Here is a 20,668-nt window from a genome sequence, read left to right as displayed (position 1 = left end):
AACCTCTTTTTTCTTTTTCACACCTTTCTTTCTCCCTTCCTATCATCTAGTGTCGCATTGCTCTTTCGGATTTTTCCCTCTCTTCTTTCTTCGTAACCATTTGTTCTTCTTTCCTTTATGCAGCTCTTTCTGTTGTGCTTTCCTTTCCCCCTCTAATACCTCTCGTTCGCACTTCGATCTGTCTACTTTGTGATGGCTTCGTTAGTAATCGTAACATGTTTGCTAAGCTCAACTCTGACGGCTGGCTGACTGGAGCAAGGGCGGGGGGGACAGTGAAAGACGGGGGAAGGAAAGCGTTGGAACTAAAGGGAACGAAGGGAGGGAGGATTTAGAGTAGGGGCAGGAGACGGTGTGGGGAGAAACGGTGGAGGGACTGAAGGGAATGTCTCAGTGGAAGGAAAGACATATGGCTCTTCTCCCACGGGCCTTCCTTTACCCCCGTCCCCAACTCCCTTCCATCTCTCCATCCCTTCCTTCCTGTTAAGAGGGAAAGACAGGGAAAGAGAGGGAACAGAACGATGGACGGACAGAGAGAGAGAGAGAGAGAGAGAGAGAGAGAGAGAGAGAGAGAGAGAGAGAGAGAGAGAGAGAGAGAGAGAGAGAGAGAGAGAGAGAGAGAGAGAGAGAGAGAGAGAGAGAGAGAGAGAGAGAGAGAGAGAGAGAGAGAGAGAGAATGTCGGAGGGATAAAACAATAGGACTGATTGTTTAACAGAGAAAGGAATGGAAGGGGGAATGTTTCAATAGATAAAGGAATAGAAACGCACACGCGCACGCACACACACACACACACACACACACACACACACACACACAAACACACAACACACACACACACACACACACACACACACACACACACACACACACACACACACACACACATGTGTACACAGGTAGATATTGAAGTTGATACAAAGCAATATACAATTTACGAACACAGATATCTGAAAAAGAACATAATTGAATGATGCATGACTAAATGAATATATCTGCAACAACGGCCATTGAAAGAAGTGCCATTGAAAACGAGAAGCGAATATTTCAGAGGGAATCTAATACAAAAAGATTAGTGGAAAAAACGGCTTTTATTGTTGAAGTCGACAGTACGGTGATAACGGACAAGTGAATTACATTGTTGACATATTGCCATCTCTCCCCTTTCTAATAACAAAACCAAGCCGGCAACTGCAAAGCGAACAGCGAGACTCAACTAATGCGAGGTGAGGCGCCCCTGAGGTGGCTCGAGTTCTCTCCTCTTCATTAATTTATGTGCTGGTCTCGCCCTCGCGTGGTCTCCCTCCATCACCAGCCGCGCCTTTCCCCTCTCTGTTATCTCAACTTCTCGCACTCTGCTTGGCTCATTTGCATTTTTATTCATGCAAAACAGGTTCTTGTTGCTGTCGGAGGCCAAGACTCGGGCAAGTTTCCGCCCAAAGTTTAGGACGAGGCTATTTTTTGAGTGAATTACGATACTGAGTGGCTTTTTATCCACCCTGTTCCGTTTCTTGCTCCCCTTGTCTACACCGTCATGGTGTCTCGCTCTCCCTTGAACAACAGGCCGCCAGAAACACGTTAGAGTGTCGTCCACCTGATGTTCATCGCAAGTACCGATGCCTTTAGGTATCAGTTGCATACTTCAACTTTTCACTCACTTCCTCCTTCCCACATGCTTTAACACGTGTCGGATTTTTCTTCGTTTCTCTTCCGGCAGACTTGACTGACATACTGATTAACCATCTTTCTCTTTTGTTACTTTGCAGGTCTGCGGGAGACTGACAGTGGGCGCTACACGTGCCTCGCGCAGTCACGCACAGGATCCTCCCAGCGGTCTGCATCATTGCTGGTGGTTGGGGGGGATGACCCTCAAGCCGCCCGTAGCTTCCAACGCACCCCAGCCCTCAAAGCTTTGCCTGCCCAGCCCACTCGCCCTCGCGTTAGCGACCTCACTAACGCCTCCGTCACGTTGGTTTGGGCGCCGCCGCATACGGTAGGCGATGCACCACTGCTGGGTTATACGCTGGAGTCATACACGTCGGAAGGTGAGACGCGGGCGGGACAGTGGCGAGTGGTGGCGCGTGGGCTGGTGCGAACTCGCTACACTTCACCACTGGAGGCTGGCCGCCCACAAGTGTTCGTCGTGCGGGCCGAGAATCCCCTGGGAGAGTCACCACCCTCACCGTGGTCGCAGGTGGTGGTCGTGGGCATGGGCAATGAAGGCGACGTAGCGACAAAGGTGGAGCACACTCCTTCCCTGCTCGGCCGTCGCCTTAATCTGACCGCCCTCAACACCCTCTCGGCCACAACCATGAAGGTCACCTGGCAGGTTAGTACTTTTGCCACCTACCCTAGGTAGTAGATGATTCACTGCAGACCAGCAACTCTCCTGCTATTTGTTCTCTCTCTCTCTCTCTCTCTCTCTCTCTCTCTCTCTCTCTCTCTCTCTCTCTCTCTCTCTCTCTCTCTCTCTCTCTCTCTCTCTCTCTCTCTCTCTCTCTCTCTCTCTCTCTCTCTCTCTCTCTCTCTCTCTCTCTCTCTCTCTATTACACACACTATTTTATCATTCTTCTTACTGACATTTCCTGATGCTGCGGGGTATGATGAAGACTGAAGGACCTGGAGGAAGAGGAAGGAGGAAGGAAGGAAGGAAGGAAGGGAGTGAGGGAGAGAGCGTGGAGAAAGAGATAACAGAAGAGTGTTCAGACATGAGTGAGTGAGATGATTTATTTTCGCTAACATACACACAGTTAGGAGCCACACTGCCACAAAATCAGTAAGTTCTATTCAGAGTTCTTTCATTAGTGACATGTCCGTTCATTAGTGATTAGTCATGTTATTAATCTTAACCAAAGTGAATCCACAAGTACCTCGCCATTACAACCGTGAGTGTGTGCAGACAAACTTGGGAACGGTGCTGTAAGTAAATACACTGTGACCTACATCCCTCACGGAGTACATCCCTGTCCACATGACACAGGGACACACACTGAAAGCTTCTAGATAGAAAAATATGAACTGGAGAATGGAAGGGAGTTCCGGACGCTACATCACATAAATTCTGTACACAGGAAGGAGAAAAATAGTTCTTTTTTTCCTACCCTCGATGTACTCACCTTTGTTTACCCGTGGCTGACCCTCGTAATACGAATCTTCTTTGCATAATATAAACCAGTATTTTAAAAGACAAGAAATGCAGAACAATGGATGATCATTTAGGCAACAATATAATGGCATTACACCGTCAGGAACAAAAGTTAAAAGTCGTTCCCGAGTGTTAAAGACAAACAGACCCTTCACCACGGACCACAAAGCTTTAATAACATGTCCACAAGAAAGAGAAAAAAGGGAAGAAAACTCAACAAAAGTAATAAACATAACGAATAATCGCGAGTGAGTTCAGTAACAACCACAGACAAAGAGACTCTTCCCCTTGAAATTGCGAAGGAACAAAGAAAACGAAGAAAGGTAAACATATAGCCCCTGAAGGAGCGTAATGGACGAACAACGACTGAGGAATTAGGTGGAGGAGTCGAGCCAGAAGGGAACATCTGGCATCCCTGTCAGCGAGGAAGTTTGGGTCCACAAGATACGACACAAGGAAGATAAGGAGGAGGAGGAGGAGGTGGAGGGGAGAAGGAGGAGGAGGAGGAAGAGGAGGCAGACGGAAAAAGAGGGGCTTCAGTAGAGGAAGGAGGAGGAGGAGCTGCAGCATAAGAATAATGATGATGATGGTTATGATGATGAGAATGAGGAGGGAGATAATGAGGAAGGGAAAGATGACAACTATGGCGACCAAGAGGAAAAGGAGGAGGAGGAGAAAGAAGACGAGAGGGAAACGCTTCTTCCAATATATATTCTTTTAACTTGAGGAAAGTGAGGGGAGAGTGCATTAGAGAAAGTTGATGTAAGCGTTACGAGGAAAGGATAACCAATGGGGGATTGGGAAAAAAAAGAGCTATGATCGATGAGAAATAGAAGAGAAAATACGAAAATGCCAAAATAGTTTTTAATGAAAGATATTAAGCTGTTAAAAATACCAAGAGAATAAGAAACCAGCACAGATTTAAAGCAAAACGGATGAGAAACGAAATGAAGATGTAGAAAAATGAAACAGACAGGAGAAGGGATAAAAAGAATATGATTTGAAGCGAGGAGAAAAGTCAATATGGAAAGAGAAAAAGCAGGATAGAAAATTATGTTATTATCTTACTCAGCGTGTCAAATATTAATCACACTTATTTTTCTTCCCGGTGTGCATCAATCACATCACTGCTGCTCGTGTGCTCACCTGCCGATGTGCTCAGACCTCATGCATCTAGCAGTCACCAGTATTTTTCCCCTCAGCATGAGCTTGCATCCATCATACATTCTCCTTTCTCTAGCGACGACCAATCACATCGTCTTATCTCTCAATGTGAGACGCGTCATTCACGTGCGACTATCAGCTGAATTCTGCAGAAACATCTATAAGCAATATATTGTTTATTGAGACACCAACACCAACAAAGAAAACTTGCCGCTAGTGAAAAGCTCATAAAACTTTGCACGTCTTAGGGTTGTAATTAATTATTAGTATGAAAAGGAGACGGCCGAAGGATTACATAAGTACAATTCGGACTGTGGAGTATAAAGAGAGATAAAACGGGAAGCTTTTCAAAGACTCCGCAGGAAGTCATGAGAGTAAAAGGGTTCCTGAATGTTAAGAATAATACAAACTTCACTATTACTTATACCGCCGCTCTAATGAACCCGCCACGTAGTAAATATCTCGAACAACACATTAGGAACATTAGTAGTATATGCCATGGCGTGGATGGCGTCACATAGCACAATACTAAACACACGCACACACACACAGCAACATCACCAACACCACCAGCAGGAGCAGCACACACCTACCGTGATACTCTCTCCCTTCCTCTCCACCACCCCTCATGCGATGCCACGCCGCATAAGACACACCACAGAAACAGATAAAACAACATTCCATACTATCGGTTGGTATTGGCAAATGCTCCTACTCCCATTCCTCCACCATCCTCCGTCTCCTCAGCTCTCCCTCCTCCTCCTTTCCTCACTCCTCCTCATTCTCCACCACCTTCTCTTGATGTCGAAAATGCTGCTTCTCCCTCTCGCCCTCTCACCCTCTCCCTCCCGTCACTGCTCTCTACATATCTCTCTCTTACCGTATCGGGTTTTTCATTAAGATCGGTGAAGCTGCCCTTTATCGCGTCATTTGTGGTCCGTATCAGTAGCCTTTCTCATGTGGCCGGGGAGAGGGAGGGTTGCTGGCTCTTAGGCGCGAGGCCCGGGTATTGGTATTGTATTGGTAATGTCTTGAATGGAAAATGTGTCTTGCGTTCCTCGTGTTTTGATAATTCTTTTCTGTCTCGTCATTTTGCATGTGTGTGCGTGCTTCTGTAAAGGTCTGTCTGTCTGTTTATCTGTTTCTTGCTTTGTTTTGTCTATGTTTGACTGTCTTAGACTCTCTCTCTCTCTCTCTCTCTCTCTCTCTCTCTCTCTCTCTCTCTCTCTCTCTCTCTCTCTCTCTCTCTCTCTCTCTCTCTCTCTCTCTCTCTCTCTCTCTCTCTCTCTCTCTCTCTCTCTCGCTCTCTCTTTCTCTCGTTTTTTTGTTCTATTTTTTTGTTCTCTTTTACTGCCTTTGTCACTGTTCCGTGTGTCCACAGCTCTCCTTTGTCCTTTCGTGTTCACCCTTTCCCCACCTTCTTCCCTTTTTTCCCCATCTTCTCTCACTTTCTACCCTTTTTCATCTTCATTTAACTCAATTTTTCTTCAAGTCTGCTTTTATTTTCCGTGCCTCTCCCTTCCATTTTACCACCACCCTACTACGCACCCTAACTCACGCCATCCATTCCTCTTTTCCTCTCTCTCCCTTCCTTCCTTCCTTCCTACGTCCCTCACTCCGTCCCTCGCGCTCATTTCCTACACCTTTTCTCTCTTCTTTATCCTGCATCGTCGTTCCCTCGTTCCCTCGCCTGCCCGTTCTCCCTCCCTCCCTCCGTCCAATGTTACCTGTATTCTTCCTGCAAAGCCTTTCTCATTTAGCCTCATCACCCCTTCCCCTGGCCGCTGTGTAACCCGCTCCCCTTTCTGGCATCGAATTTCGGTATGAACATAATAGAAGACGTACATATATACACGCTATTATTGGTACTCATTCTGGCAACGTTGTAGCACCGGTAGATGTTGATTGGTGCGAGAAAGAGCTGGGTGTTTAGGGCCCATGGAGGGAGGAAAGGAAGGAAGCCGAAGAGGGGAAAGAAGTTTTGTGTTTAGTGGGGGTGGGGGAGAAGGGAGACGTAGAAATGGAAAGGACGGAAAGAGGAGGGAGAGAGGGGAAGGAAAGGGTGAGAAAGGCTTCCTATGAAGAGCCAATCACAATCCTTTCTCTCGCCAACCGCAATTATCGTGTCCAATCACATTCGTCGATTGTACAGAGAAGAAACAAAAGAAGTGTGTAGTGTGTAAGTGTGTGTGTGTGTCTGTGTGTGTGTGTGTGTGTGTGTGTGTGTGTGTGTGTGTGTGTGTGTGTGTGTGTGTGTGTGTGTGTGTGTGTGTGCGTGTGTGTGTGTGTGATAATAATAATAATAATAATGATAATAATAGTAATAATATTAATAATAATAATAACAATAATAATAATAATAATAATAATAATAATAATAATAATAATAATAATAATAATGATAACATTGATAATAGTGATAAAAATATATAAGACATTCTCTTAAAATGATACTCAAAAGCAGAAAATATACATATAGAAAGACTGGGAATCTGAAAACTAAAATTGAATTGAACTAACAATGGGTAAAATGTAATCTAATAAACTAGTCTGTGTAAGAGAGAGAGAGAGAGAGAGAGAGAGAGAGAGAGAGAGAGAGAGAGAGAGAGAGAGAGAGAGAGAGAGAGAGAGAGAGAGAGAGAGAGAGAGAGAAGCAGGCATGGTGAGGCATAAAAAAAATAGCACATGAAAATGAATATAAAACGATCGAAAGAAGAAAGAAACACCAACAACAATAAGCATAAAAGAGAAAATACATAGAAGAAGAAGGACAAGGAGAAGAAAGACAAGATGCATAGACAGGAAAGTAAGGCAAGGATGGATAAAGAAAACTGTGTCTGCGCGGAAAGAAAACACAGGTGGGAGCGGAAAATTCTGCAGTTTTTGGAGGAAAATTGGAAGGAAGACGCTTCATTGTGTCTCCAACTCACGGTGAACCTCGTCAAACTGTGGCGGATGATGTGTTTACCCAGCCACGAGGAGGAGGAGGAGGAGGAGGAGGAGGAGGAGGAGGAATATGACGACAACGAAGAGAAGAACGAGGACAGGGGAAATGTAGGATAGAGGTGAAGATTTGGAAGTAAGAAAAGTGTGAAGAAATGCTGCAAAGGGAGGAAAATAAGAACAAGGTTGATGTAGTGGTAGAGGTGGAAGAGAAGAAAGAATAGGAAGGGGAAAAGTAATAAGAGGGAGTTAGTGAAAAATTGGAGGAAGAGGAGGCAAGGCAGGTGATGTGAGTTGGTGGATATACGTACAGTAGGCGAAGGAAATAGAAAGAGAAAATGAAAAGCAAGAAGGAAAGAAATGGTGGTGGTGGGAAGATGCAAGAGGAAGTTGTGATGATGGTGAAGGTTGAAAATGAAAAGATGGAGAAAGGAGAAATTTCAGTAAAGGAAAAGGGAAAAGAATTAAGGGAATGATTCTGAGTGGAGAATAAATGAAATTCTGATAATGGTGGAATGAAATATGAGGAGCAGGATGGAGACGAAAGTTGAATGAAAACAATGCAATACGAATAATGAAATTGATATCGGTGGTGATAATAATGAAGAAATATTTATACAACTCATTTTTTCTTTGATAGTGTGGAAAAAAATACTCTTGTTTTATTTAAATTAAGATACGCTAACAGTGGTAATGAAAGGGAACATTTTATAACGCGAACGAATGGCTATAAACTGGAGAAACGTATGCTTGTGGAAGAGACATTCAAGAATTACCTCACCAGCAAACATAGAAACACGTGGTGAGTTATTTTAGCACATCAGATAAATTGGATGATGATTATAACTGATGGTAAGATTTCAGCGCTTGTGTATACATATAAGCCTCTTCACTTTCGCATCTTTTTCCCAGTATTTTTCTATGTTATTCTAAAGCACCATGTTCATATATGCGGTGTATGACATGACGGACGGATGATATTTTCTGCTTTGCATCATGATGTTAGCCTTACGTTGTGCATCCCGCCGCGCCTTTTCCCACGATATGGAATTCCACTGATATTACCTTGCCCTTCACATGATCTCTCCTTTTCCAGCATGTTACGCTATATGAAAAAAAATTGCAAAGCTCGAAATAGTATTTGAAAATGGGTAGACAGTAGTATCACGCATCCCAGCCTTCCCTTACCAATGAAGATCTCTCAAAATTATGAAGAAATATAAATTCAATATTCGCCATTAGGTTTGCAATTATTGTGAGGGCATATACCTGCTTACATGTACACTACGCTGCTGGAATTCATGCTTCTTCTATTCGATAGTTTGTAGATTTTATGAGTATATTAGACAAGACACAGTAGATTTACTGTTGAGAGAAAGACAAACGTATCGCTATAATTGTTCCATTGTTTCGTTCTTCACACGGTGTATCCTTTCCCTGCCTCGCTATTCTGGTGAGGGTACACGTGAATATTGCAGTGCGTATTACAGCAAGGCCCGTTAGGATATATTCACATACTACCAGTGTTTGTGGGTATTCAAGAACGAGTTCATCCTATTGAGTGATTTCATACTACACTTTGTTATTCTGAAGACTCACTAAAAGAGCGTATTTCTGGAAAAATACACGGAATAAATTTGATAGATTTACTGTAAGTGTGTGTTGAATTTTCCATATCAGCTAATAAAACAAAAACTATTTTATTTTGTGTTGCACCTTGATAAGGGAGACTGGATAGAGGGCATTGTATTATTTAATTTTATAGGACACATGTTTCTTGTTATTATTAGAAACTTTCGTCAACACACACACACACACACACACACACACACACACACACACACACACACACACACACACACACACACACACACACACACACACACACACACACACACACACACCGCGTAGTGTAGTGGTTAGCACGCTCGACTCACAATCGATAGGGCCGGGTTCGAGTCCCGGTGCGGCGAGGCAAATGGGCAAGCCTCTTAATGTGTGGTCCCTGTTCACGTAGCAGTAAATAGGTACGGGATGTAACTCGAGGGGTTGTGGCCTCGCTTTCCCGGTGTGTGGAGTGTGTTGTAGTCTCAGTCCTACCCGAAGATCGGCCTACGAGCTCTGAGCTCGCTCCGTAATGGGGAAGACTGGCTGGGTGACCAGCAGGAGACCGAGGTGAATTGCACACACACACACACACACACACACACACACACACACACACACACACACACACACACACACACATCTGACACTATTTTTGTACCTTGGGTATATGCAGTGATAACATCAAATATGGACACTAAAAGTTATTTCCTTGACGCCATGTGGCTATGAAGAATACATCGACTTTATGAGAGAGAGAGAGAGAGAGAGAGAGAGAGAGAGAGAGAGAGAGAGAGAGAGAGAGAGAGAGAGAGAGAGAGAGAGAGAGAGAGAGAGAGAGAGAGAGAGAGAGAGAGAGAGAGAGAGAGAGAGAGAGAGAGAGAGAGAGAGAGAGAGAGAGAGAGAGAGAGAGAGAGAGAGAGAGATATGAGAAGTGCCAATCATATCAGCTATGACATATATATATATATATATATATATATATATATATATATATATATATATATATATATATATATATATATATATATATATATATATATATATATAATATATATTCAGTCAATAGATACCACGACCAGGCCACTAGTTCTACCGCGCGCAGCCTTGTCTAATTTGGCGAGGGAGGAATGCAGGAGAAGAGGCAGGGAGGGAGAGACGAGAGCTGAAGTTGGAGGAGGGACGACAGTACTACGCAGGAGGAGAGAGGGTGGGGCAGATTGCATGAGTTTAGGAAGAAAACTAAAATTTGAGAATTCAGGAAGGGAAGCAGATGTGGGAAGATGCGATGGGGAAACGTGGTCGTGGGTAAGCGGGTAAAGACGATGACGAGGGCTGAAGCATCCTGTGGCCTGAATAATCATGCTTGTAGGTTGTGGGAAGCTCGCTGAAAGTGGTGCCCGAGCTGGTGGAGTGGGTGGGACGGAGCTGCGGCTGTGCTGGACTGGCGGAAGCATGTCGGACTTGGATGGGATGAGACGGACAGGTTGAGTGAGGTTAGAATAAGTTGGAATGGGACGGACTTGGCTTTCCCGCGCCTGAATGTGCGGGACTGAGGTGAAGTGACCTGGAACGGATCGAGAGGGAGAGAAAGAGGGAGGGAGGGAGGAAGACTCGATTCTGAAGAACTGACTGGACACGACTTAGCTGCCTATGCTTTACTGCTTCTTTTTAGTGCTTTTAAATCTTTGTGCCTTTTATTCAAGATAGTTTATTTTTATCAGAACGACACGCTTTTAATGCATACAGTGGCTGGTATCATGGAGGCTTTAATCCCACCATGTACTTTTTGGAAGTTCCCAATTCTCTTCCTACCGTCCATTACATGACCTGGGCCAGTGAAGGAAGGGTGGCATAGGGCCATCCAGCGAGATACATAAGAGCACCTCTAGGGTTATCCCATATATAGGAGGCCTCACGTAGTGAGCGGAGCGTGGCAGTGCCCGAGTGGATGCGTCATTTGCATGGTTATCGCTGTTCAGCGTATTCGAGTTCCACCCACGCAGCCCAATTTTCGCATATCACCAAGTGGTTTAAAATCACTTACATGTTAACCATTAGCAGCAGCTTTCATTCCAGAGGAGCGCGGTGGGTACTATTGGCCTGAAATGATGCCATAAACATGCCACCTGCCGCTCTAGAATTGGTTGGACCTTCAGCGCCATCTGTACCATAACGGCGTACATGTCTCTTGCTGGAAAGGACTTTGTTTGAGAGAAGCATTTATTTCAAATTATTTGTAAGCAACTGGTTGTTTGTCAGTCTTATGCCTTATTTGTTTCGAAGACTCGTTCATCTATTCTTGATACTCTAACTGAAACGATTCAGTTTATGTGTGTGTGTGTGTGTGTGTGTGTGTGTGTGTGTGTGTGTGTGTGTGTGTGTGTGTGTGTGTGTGTGTGTGTGTGTGTGTGTGTGTGTGTGTGTGCGTATCAAAACCGTTCTTGAAAATAGGTGAACTTTCCTTTTTATTTCCAGAAATAAAACAGACGCGAAATAGGATCTGTGTTTCAAGCGACAGGCAGAAAAAATAGGCGGAATGAGGATTGCTTCTCTTTGAACTGAACGTTGCACTACAGTATTTGCTGCCACGCGGAGTATACATACGAAGAAATGCACAGATATTCTCATATGACTTTGCGTTGGGCAATGGTGACGGATGGTGACGATAGCAGTGACAATGGTTATGATGGTGACGATGATTCATGTGTCCACATAAAAATTTCTTTATAAACAACAAGATTTTTTATTGAGGCTGTATTGCACAAATACTTCACTTTTTGTCGTGACTAGTGTCCTGGAGTCTTCCATGGTAGTGTGTTCCCAGAAGGCGATGGCCAGGAATGCGATTGTGATGACTATGTGAATACAGATTGTGTTCATGAAAGTGACGATGATAACAATGATGGTGCCAAAAATCATAATGACATCAAATTAAGTAAAGTGCTGATGATGCTAATGGGATGGTAAACAATAGTATTAACGTTAAAAGTTAATTGTAGACAGTGAAAATATTTATGATTAGGATAATAATAATAATGATAATAATAATAACAATAATAATAATAATAATAATAATAATAATAATAATAATAATAATAATAATAAATAGTAATAATAATAATAATGATAATAAAAAATTAACAACAGCAACAACAACACGAACACAACAATAGCAAGAATAGAAAAGGCAGTGGTGACAATACTGCTGCTGATACTAATAATGTGTCAGTCTTTTTAGTCGTTCTTATTCCCTCCCCCGACTCTCTCTCTCTCTCTCTCTCTCTCTCTCTCTCTCTCTCTCTCTCTCTCTCTCTCTCTCTCTCTCTCTCTCTCTCTCTCTCTCTCTATGGTGAAATTCTCCTCACACTTTGCAGTAATATGGAAAGCTGTCAGTTTCCCCGGGACTTAGTGTCATGACGTTATTGGTTCTCTCTCTCTCTCTCTCTCTCTCTCTCTCTCTCTCTCTCTCTCTCTCTCTCTCTCTCTCTCTCTCTCTCTCTCTCTCTCTCTCTCTCTCTCTCTCTCTCTCTCTCTCTCTCTCTCTCTCTCTCTCTCTCTCTCTCTCTCTCTCTCTCTCTCTCTCGTTTATCTAATTACCAGAGTTCTTATTTGTTTTTGTTTTTTTCTTTTAGGATATAAAAAAATCAGGTATTACGCATAAGCTCTACGGTAGAATCCAGCCACGTTTCGCTACCCCAGTTTGGTCCGTGTCAGTAATTGCGTAATTGTTTCCGTTAATTCATTTATTCGAGGCAAGGAAAATGACAAATGGCGGCTCATATTCCCCCCTGGTGCATTGCAATTACGAGTCTACTTACCATTATTTAAATTGCCTGCTCATTATTTTTCGCTTGGGATCGCTCTTGTCACTGTTGTGCGTCCGATTACTTCCACGTATGTGTCTGCTGGTGTACAGCTGTCACATGTTCTCCTGCTTATGTTGTCTCTGTCCTTCATGTAGATCCATTCCTGTACATAGCTGTTATTTTTCTTCTGGCTGTGATTGGTGTTAAGTTTTCATTCTTTCTACTTTGTCATGCATTTTTACGATTGCTCTCTTTTTGTCTTTTTTTTCTTTCCATTTTTTGAGGAGCGTTCATTGGCCTGTCTGTCTGGCTATCTGGAGACATAGTTTTAGATTTCATTATGCTTCTATAAGGTGGCCTTTCTTGCACAGGTTACTCATTAATTTGTTCTGTGCAATGAAAGAAAGTTTCGTCAAGTACAATTAGTTAAAAGAAACTAATGGGTTTTGTCTCAATGAAGAAAAGAAATAGTTGTGTTAAATATGTGTGCAGGTATGGTCTCTCTCTCTCTCTCTCTCTCTCTCTCTCTCTCTCTCTCTCTCTCTCTCTCTCTCTCTCTCTCTCTCTCTCTCTCTCTCTCTCTCTCTCTCTCTCTCTCTCTCTCTCTCTCTCTCTCTCTCTCTCTCTCTCTCTCTCTCTCTCTCTCTCTCTCTCTCTCTCTCTCTCTATCTATCTCTCCGTCTATCTATCTATCTATCTATCTATCTATCTATCTATCTATCTATCTACCTACCTATCTATCTATCTATCTATCATCTGTCTATCTACCTATCTATCACTTTTATTTACATTGATATGCATATTTTTTTTTTCATTACCGCTCTCTGCTCATCACAGTCTTGCTCTGATTGGTTCTGATCCAAACTCGTTCTCATCATCTCGCCGCTCTCTTTGAAACTTACTTTTATTACTATTTTATTTGGTTTAGTTTAGTCTTAGATAGTTCAAGTATTTCTGAAGTTTGATATGGTGGGATTAGTTTTTAGTTTGTTGCGGCGGGAGTTGAGTTCCATATTGACGTGGGAAGAATAATTTTAGATGGTAAACTTAAGTGTTCTTGCGGAAGTTACTTTATATTTTCATTCTCCATTTGTTTGATCATGTTTTATTTATATGTTCTGTCTTCTTTTTTTCATTTTTTAGAGATTGTTATTCTTGTTCTTCGTGCGTTTTCTTTTTTTTTCTTTTTCTTTTTTTCTTCTTTTTTCTTTCCTCTTCTTCTTCTTTTTTTTCTTCTTCTTCTTCTTCGTTTTCGTTTTCTTTTCTTCTTTTTTTCTTCTTCTTTTCTTTCTTCTTCTTCTTCTTCTTCTTCTTCTTCTTCTTCTTCTTCTTCTTCTTCTTCTTCTTCTTCTTCTTCTTCTTCTTCTTCTTCTTCTTCTTCTTCTTCTTCTTCTTCTTCTTCTTCTTCTTCTTCTTCTACTACTACTACTACTACTACTACTACTACTACTACTACTACTACTACTTCTTCTTCTTCTTCTTCTTCTTCTTCTTCTTCTTCTTCTTCTTCTTCTTCTTCTTCTTCTTCTTCTTCTTCTTCTTCTTCTTCTTCTTCTTTTCCTTTCTTCTTCTTCTTTCTTCTGTTTTTCCTTTATTTTTCATTGATTTATATTTTTCATCTATTTTATCTTCGAGTGCTTGTTGTTATCCATTTTCTCTTCCTCCTCCTCCTCCTCCTCCTCCTCCTCCTCCTCCTCCTCCTCCTCCTCCTCTACTTATCTATTTTCTCGCGCACCTACTTCCGTCCTTCTATCATCACTGTAATTGCTTCTCAACATTTTATCTCTCAACTTATTAAAGACATTTTCGCGAAGCAACAAAAACACCATTCCCATTATACCCCAATTACACCATCACAGGCTCACAATGCAGCCTCACCCCCATCAAAACAGGCCCTTCACCCATTCCCCGTCTACATTTCCTCCCCCATCTACCCACTCCCCCACTCCCCTGGCCCAAATCAATGGCTGCCAATTACACCGGGTTATTCCAATCATCTCTGTCGGCCAATTATTATGCTCTAATCCCTTAATAACCGGCCGCCTGCTCCCTGCCTGATTGGGAGGGTCACAAAATTGCCGACTACCGATGAGCAAGAGTGGCTGCAACGCAATGCCCGATAGCCTCATCCTGGCGGCCCGCTGCTCTGATGCCTCGATGCTCCACCCTCTCCAGGCCCGCGTACCTGCCTGCTTGTCTTGCTTGAGTTGCCTGCTTCGCTCCCTCTAGTCCAGATTTGCCTCCCCTCTCTCGCCCTGCCCTCACTCTTGCTGTTCATCTCTCTCTTCTTGTATTCTCTCTCAGTCGCTTTCTCACTCTCTTTATCTGTCTGTCTGTCTGTCTGTCTGTCTGTCTGTCTGTCTGTCTGTCTGTCTCTGTCTCCCACGTGGCTAACCTGTCACCCCAAACGGTTGTAATTATTATCATTGTTACTGCCGCTTTTCTGGTCCAGAGTTTGTGAAAGTGATACTGGTGTTACAGTAAATAAATACATAGATGGGAAGAAAACTGAGAGAAAAGGGTGACCTAGGATGCCCTGGAGTAAAGAGTGAGCAGATAGAGATGAGTGGAATAGTTTATGTGGCGTTTCTATTTTGCAGTGGTATCTTAGAGGCTTAGATAAGGATAGATTAGCAATGAGGACTTACGAATAGGTGGCTAATACAAGTCTACACGCACTTATTCATTCATATTTGAAAGCAAACATTAGATTTCTCAACAGATCAGATTTGACAGTTTCATTTCATCCATATTTTCCTCTTCTCCCATCCTCCCTTTTTCTTCCTTCTTTTCTCCCTATCTCTGCCCTGTTCATACCCTCTCTTTTCCACTTAGCTGTTACAAAAAAAAAAAAAAAAAAGAATGGCGACACGTATACAAAAAGTGGCGGTGGGGTGAACTAGCCAGCGAGTCATTGACGAAACGAGTCTCGCTTTCTGCACCGAGCATTCTCCCAACGGGCCAATAGATGTCTCTTTCACTCCCTTCCTCTTCGAGACTATACATTCTTCCTCCTCTCTCTCTCTCTCTCTCTCTCTCTGGAAACGCATCCCCATACACACATTTGCACATTTACACATATTCGCACATCTATCGCTGAAAAAATAAAAGCGTAAGAAAGCAAGAGAAAGACGAGGGGGGAGCAGAGATGTTGCTGGTAGGGGAACACAGGAGGAAGGGAAGAAGAGGTGGGAGGAAAGAGAAGACAGGGGCTCTACAGGTCAGGCTTGTGGGTGAAGGGAAGGAAGGGTGAGGGCGCCAGAAACATGCCTCCCCTCACCCTATTTTCCTCCTCATCTTTCAATGGCTCGACGGGTTGATGGAGGCGTCAGGGGGCTTCGAAGGGAATTTTTCATAATCTTTCTTATTTTTTTACACCCTTGTGCTCCTCGATCCCTTTATAAATAAACTTTTTTTTGTCCCTCTCTCTCTCTCTCTCTCATGGCTTCTGGTCTTTACTCATTTTTCAATTCACGTGGAAAGTATGAATTTAGGCTGGTGGTATTATACATAAATATACGAAAGGAAATGATATCTTCGAGTTTCGATAAAGGGGGAAAACGGAATAGGAGGCTGGGGAGGAAAGATGGTGGTAAAAGAAGGCGAGGGAGGCAGTTTGAGGAAGGGGAAGGCGAGGTAAGGCCAGAGAAAGCAGGGCAGGCAGGGAACGACAAAGGAAAGCATTGGAAACGCATGGTGGGCGGGCAGGCCAAGAGACTAACAGTGGGAGGAGAGAAAGGCAAAACAAAGATAGATAGAAAGCAAAGGAGGGAAGGAACGAGAAAGTAAAGGGAAGCTGAGGGAGGAAGGAGAAAGACAGAAAGAGAAAGAGAGAGAGAGAGAGAGAGAGAGAGAGAGAGAGAGAGAGAGAGAGAGAGAGAGAGAGAGAGAGAGAGAGAGAGAGAGAGAGAGAGAGAGAGAGAGAGAGAGAGAGATGCAGATATATGGAAACTTTATTTACTTAAAAAGATAGATAGGTAAATAAAAAGATAATGAAATGAAATAAGAAACAAGATCATTACTACTATTTTGTTATTAATTTTGCTTCCCTTTAACGCTGCACTGCATAACAAACTTAACTGGTTACTTGTGCTACCCATCTTTTCACACTACTTTCTTTACCTTCTGATCAATGAAACTGAAATATATGCATCAGAAATCACTCTCATTGAGGCTGGCAACATACTTTTTCCTATCACTATAAAATTTAAGGTCGTGAAATTGCCTAAGAGACATGACAACTCTGACGAAAATCGGTTTGAAATCATCCAACTCCCCATTTTTACTTAAAAGAAAGAAAGTAGAAACAGCGAGAGACAGATAAATAGATAGATAGATAGATAGATAGATAGATAGATAGATAGATAGAGATAGATAGATAGATAGATAGATAGATAGAGAGAGAGAGAGAGAGAGAGAGAGAGAGAGAGAGAGAGAGAGAGAGAGAGAGAGAGAGAGAGAGAGAGAGAGAGAGAGAGAGAGATAAAAAGGAGGCATTAACAGCACGATGAGAGAGGAAACCCACGATGTAGCACTGGCATTAAGATGTGGTGGTTAGCGGCAAGGACAAGGGTACTTTTGTGGCTCGGCTGAGTAAAGGGCTCGTCTGTCTGTCCGCCTGCCTGGTGAGTGGTGGAGCGGGCCCGGCGTGAGAGTGGTGATGATGAGGGTCGTAGTGGTGAGAGATGGCGGGTATGAGGCTGGGGGGGATGAGGGCTGGTTATGAGAGGGTACGGGCGATGTTCCTTCAAGTTGTGGCCTGTGAGGGTAGCGGTGGTGGTGGTGGTAGTGGTAGTGGTGGTGGTGATGCGTGTAATTCACCAGGGTCATCTGCTGGTCACCAAGGCAGTCTTCCCCATTTACAGCTCGGGTAGGACTGAGACCACAAGACACACTCCACACACAGGGAAAACGAGGCCACAACCCCTCGAGTTACACCACGTACCTATTTGCTGCTAGGTGAAGAGAGGCTACACAATAAGAGGCTTCCCCATTTACCTCGCCGCTTCCCGGTACTCGAACCTGGCCCCTCTCGATTCTGAGTCGAGCGTACTAACCACTACACTACGTGTGTGTGTGTGTGTGTGTGTGTGTGTGTGTGTGTGTGTGTGTGTGTGTGTGTGTGTGTGTGATGTGTGATGGTGATGTGAGAGAGTGAGAGAGAGAGAGAGAGAGAGAGAGAGAGAGAGAGAGAGAGAGAGAGAGAGAGAGAGAGAGAGAGAGAGAGAGAGAGAGAGAGAGAGAGAGAGAGAGAGAGAGAGAGAGAGAGAGAGCACTTAAGAACAATAAAGTGATAAAATTGTGTAGTTGCTGTAAGAGAGAGAGAGAGAGAGAGAGAGAGAGAGAGAGAGAGAGAGAGAGAGAGAGAGAGAGAGAGAGAGAGAGAGAGAGAGAGAGAGAGAGAGAGAGAGAGAGAGAGAGAGAGAGAGAGAGAGAGAGAGAGAGAGAGAGAGAGAGAGAGAATTAATAAGTCTCTTCGGGATTTAAAAGTAACTAGATAACTAAAGAGCATGAAAGCAGAACATAAATAGGAACAAAAGAAAGTTTAAGAAAAGAAAACGAAAACTGAATTAGGACAAGAAAATAAATAAGGAAGGGGAAAGGATACTAAGATAATATTGTTTAAGAAATAGAACTGTGAGTGTAAGTGGATGAGCGAGGAAGAGCAAGACACAAGCACGAAGCTGCCCCTTAAGAGGAATTCTGAAAGTAATTCCACAACAAATGGAGAGAAATATGGAAGCCGGATGGAAGCATGGCGGTGAGAGAGAGAGAGAGAGAGAGAGAGAGAGAGAGAGAGAGAGAGAGAGAGAGAGAGAGAGAGAGAGAGAGAGAGAAGTTACACAGATTTAACTCGACTCTTTCTTTCTTTATTAAGACAAAATTTACTGCGGTTATGATTTGATGTGACTTTCTTTAAATTTAACTTTTTTTTTTCCCATGCAGAAAGGCTTTTGTGTTCTAGAAGTCTGTTTAATATTACATCCATGCCTGGCACTGACAAGATGTAACACACAAGATGGTAAAGTAATGGGCTGACTGGGGTTGTAATAGTGCTTAGTGCTTAATGTCTGCTAGCCGCCCAGGGTCAGTATTGTGATGATTTGTGTAACTGTTAAGCATTTTTTTATTATTACTTATATCGCTAGCACTACTACTACTACTACTACTTCTACTACTACTACTACTGCTTCTACTACTACTACTACTACTGCTTTTGCTACTACTGCTACTATTACTACTACTACTACTACTACTACTACTACTACTACTACTACTACTATCACGAAGTATCACCACCAATACTATTACTACTGTTATATGCTTCGGTATTCCCAGTGTATTGGAAACAGTAGCTACGAGGGATGAGACGGAGAAAAAGGATAAATTATACATGATTAGTTAGGTTATTTATTTTTTACAACTAGACAAAGAACAACAACAAGAACTACTACTACTGCTGCTGCTACCACCACCACCGCCGCCATACCACCACCACTCACCAGACACGTACGAAAGACAAAAGCAGCATTCCTCTCTCCAACGGTACAACAAACACTTATCGGGAAAGAGGGAGAAAATTAAAAGCCCGCATCACTCGCCTTTTCTAGTACAGGTGTTCTTTCTAGCCTGTCTCCTCGGCGCGCCATTCCCTCGCGTCCTGAACCCTCCGCGTGACATTCATGACATAGGGACCCGGGGACTCAGAGTGCTGGAGCCGCGTATATATAGCTTGGGCTGGAAATACTGCGCGTCCCCGAGGGTAAAATAAGCAGCTGAGATGAAGAGAGGGTAATAATGTGTCTGTGAGTGATGGTCGAGGAAAGTGTGGCTCGTAACACCTGCTATGAGCTTTGGTGCGTGTTTTATTGTCGGATGAAGGAAAGGATTTTTTCTAAGGTGTATTTATTTATTTTTTTTTCCTGCCTTTTCCTCGTCCTCTATGCTCCGTCCTTCTTTTCGTCCTTTTCTGTTGTTTTTATTGTGTAGTGTGTGTGAGTTCTAGCACACTTCTATGAGTGTTCTCGGTCGTGGCGGTACCAGTACGACGTTGGTTGTTGTAAGGGTAGCAGAAAGTGTGGGATGCTATTGAGGTTATCTGGAGAAAGCTGCTGTGATTTGGTAGTAGTAGTAGTAGCAGTAGTAGTAGTAGTAGTAGTAGTAGTAGTAGTAGTAGTAGTAATAGTAGAAGTAGTAATAGTAGTAGTAGTTATAATAGTAACACTAGTAATAGTAATAGTTGTAGTAGTTATAGTAGCAGTATTGATGAAGGTGGTGGAGGGGATGTGTGTGTGTGTGTGTGTGTGTGTGTGTGTGTGTGTGTGTGTGTGTGTGTGTGTGTGTGTGTGCGCTTGTGCGCTCCCAACGACATATTTTCCAGGTCTTTGGAATACATTTTTAACACGTTGAACCTCAAAACATGAATATTCACATGTCCACTTTACTAAAGATGCATATTTTTTTTTTTATTTATTGACGTCCTATCTTAAAGCAAATGTAACAACTGATATAAATAACATAAGTTCTTCTTTTTAAACATGTATACTTCATGTTTTGTGTCGGTGAAAGTGTAGTTAGGGCAGCGAATATTAGGAACTGGGTGTGGTGAGGGGTCACAGGTGTGGTAGTGCAGTGTGGTGTGGATTGGCTAATGTGGTTAAAAGTGGGACAGGGACAGTGTGGCAGGGAAGGCGGCAGGTGGCAGGCGACAGGCGGCAGGCGGCAGAGGACGGGGAAAGAGTAGCAGTTGGTGACTGGAATTGGCATAATTGGAGTTTGTGTTGCGGAACTCGTGGTCGCTACAAAACACAGCGGAAGGCCCGTGTGTATCCAGCAAACGATGACGGTCTTCGGTCAGAATCACTCGGGCGGAGAACAGCGGTGTCCGTGTAGGAAATGAATTGGCTAACGTAGTCCAGGAAAATTATTAATGCATTCTGACCGAAAGCTACATGGAGGGGTTTCAAAATAGTAGAAAAGTTGAGATTGAAAATGAAATATGCAAAC

The 20,668-nt window shown here is 43.3% G+C and overlaps 1 protein-coding gene across 1 annotated transcript in view; it reads left to right on the top strand.

Moving 5' to 3' along the window:
• Positions 1-20,668, top strand: part of LOC123516054 (roundabout homolog 2-like) — a 305,146-nt gene that overhangs the window by 228,397 nt on the left and 56,081 nt on the right. The window contains exon 8 of the mRNA XM_045275074.1: positions 1,762-2,324. Within this exon, the coding sequence (XP_045131009.1) occupies positions 1,762-2,324 (563 nt within the window). The remainder of the gene's footprint in view (positions 1-1,761; positions 2,325-20,668) is intronic.

Source organism: Portunus trituberculatus, chromosome 40 (assembly GCF_017591435.1).
Source record: "Portunus trituberculatus isolate SZX2019 chromosome 40, ASM1759143v1, whole genome shotgun sequence".
Classification (NCBI taxonomy): domain Eukaryota; kingdom Metazoa; phylum Arthropoda; class Malacostraca; order Decapoda; family Portunidae; genus Portunus; species Portunus trituberculatus.
This window is presented reverse-complemented; position numbering and strand designations above follow the sequence as displayed.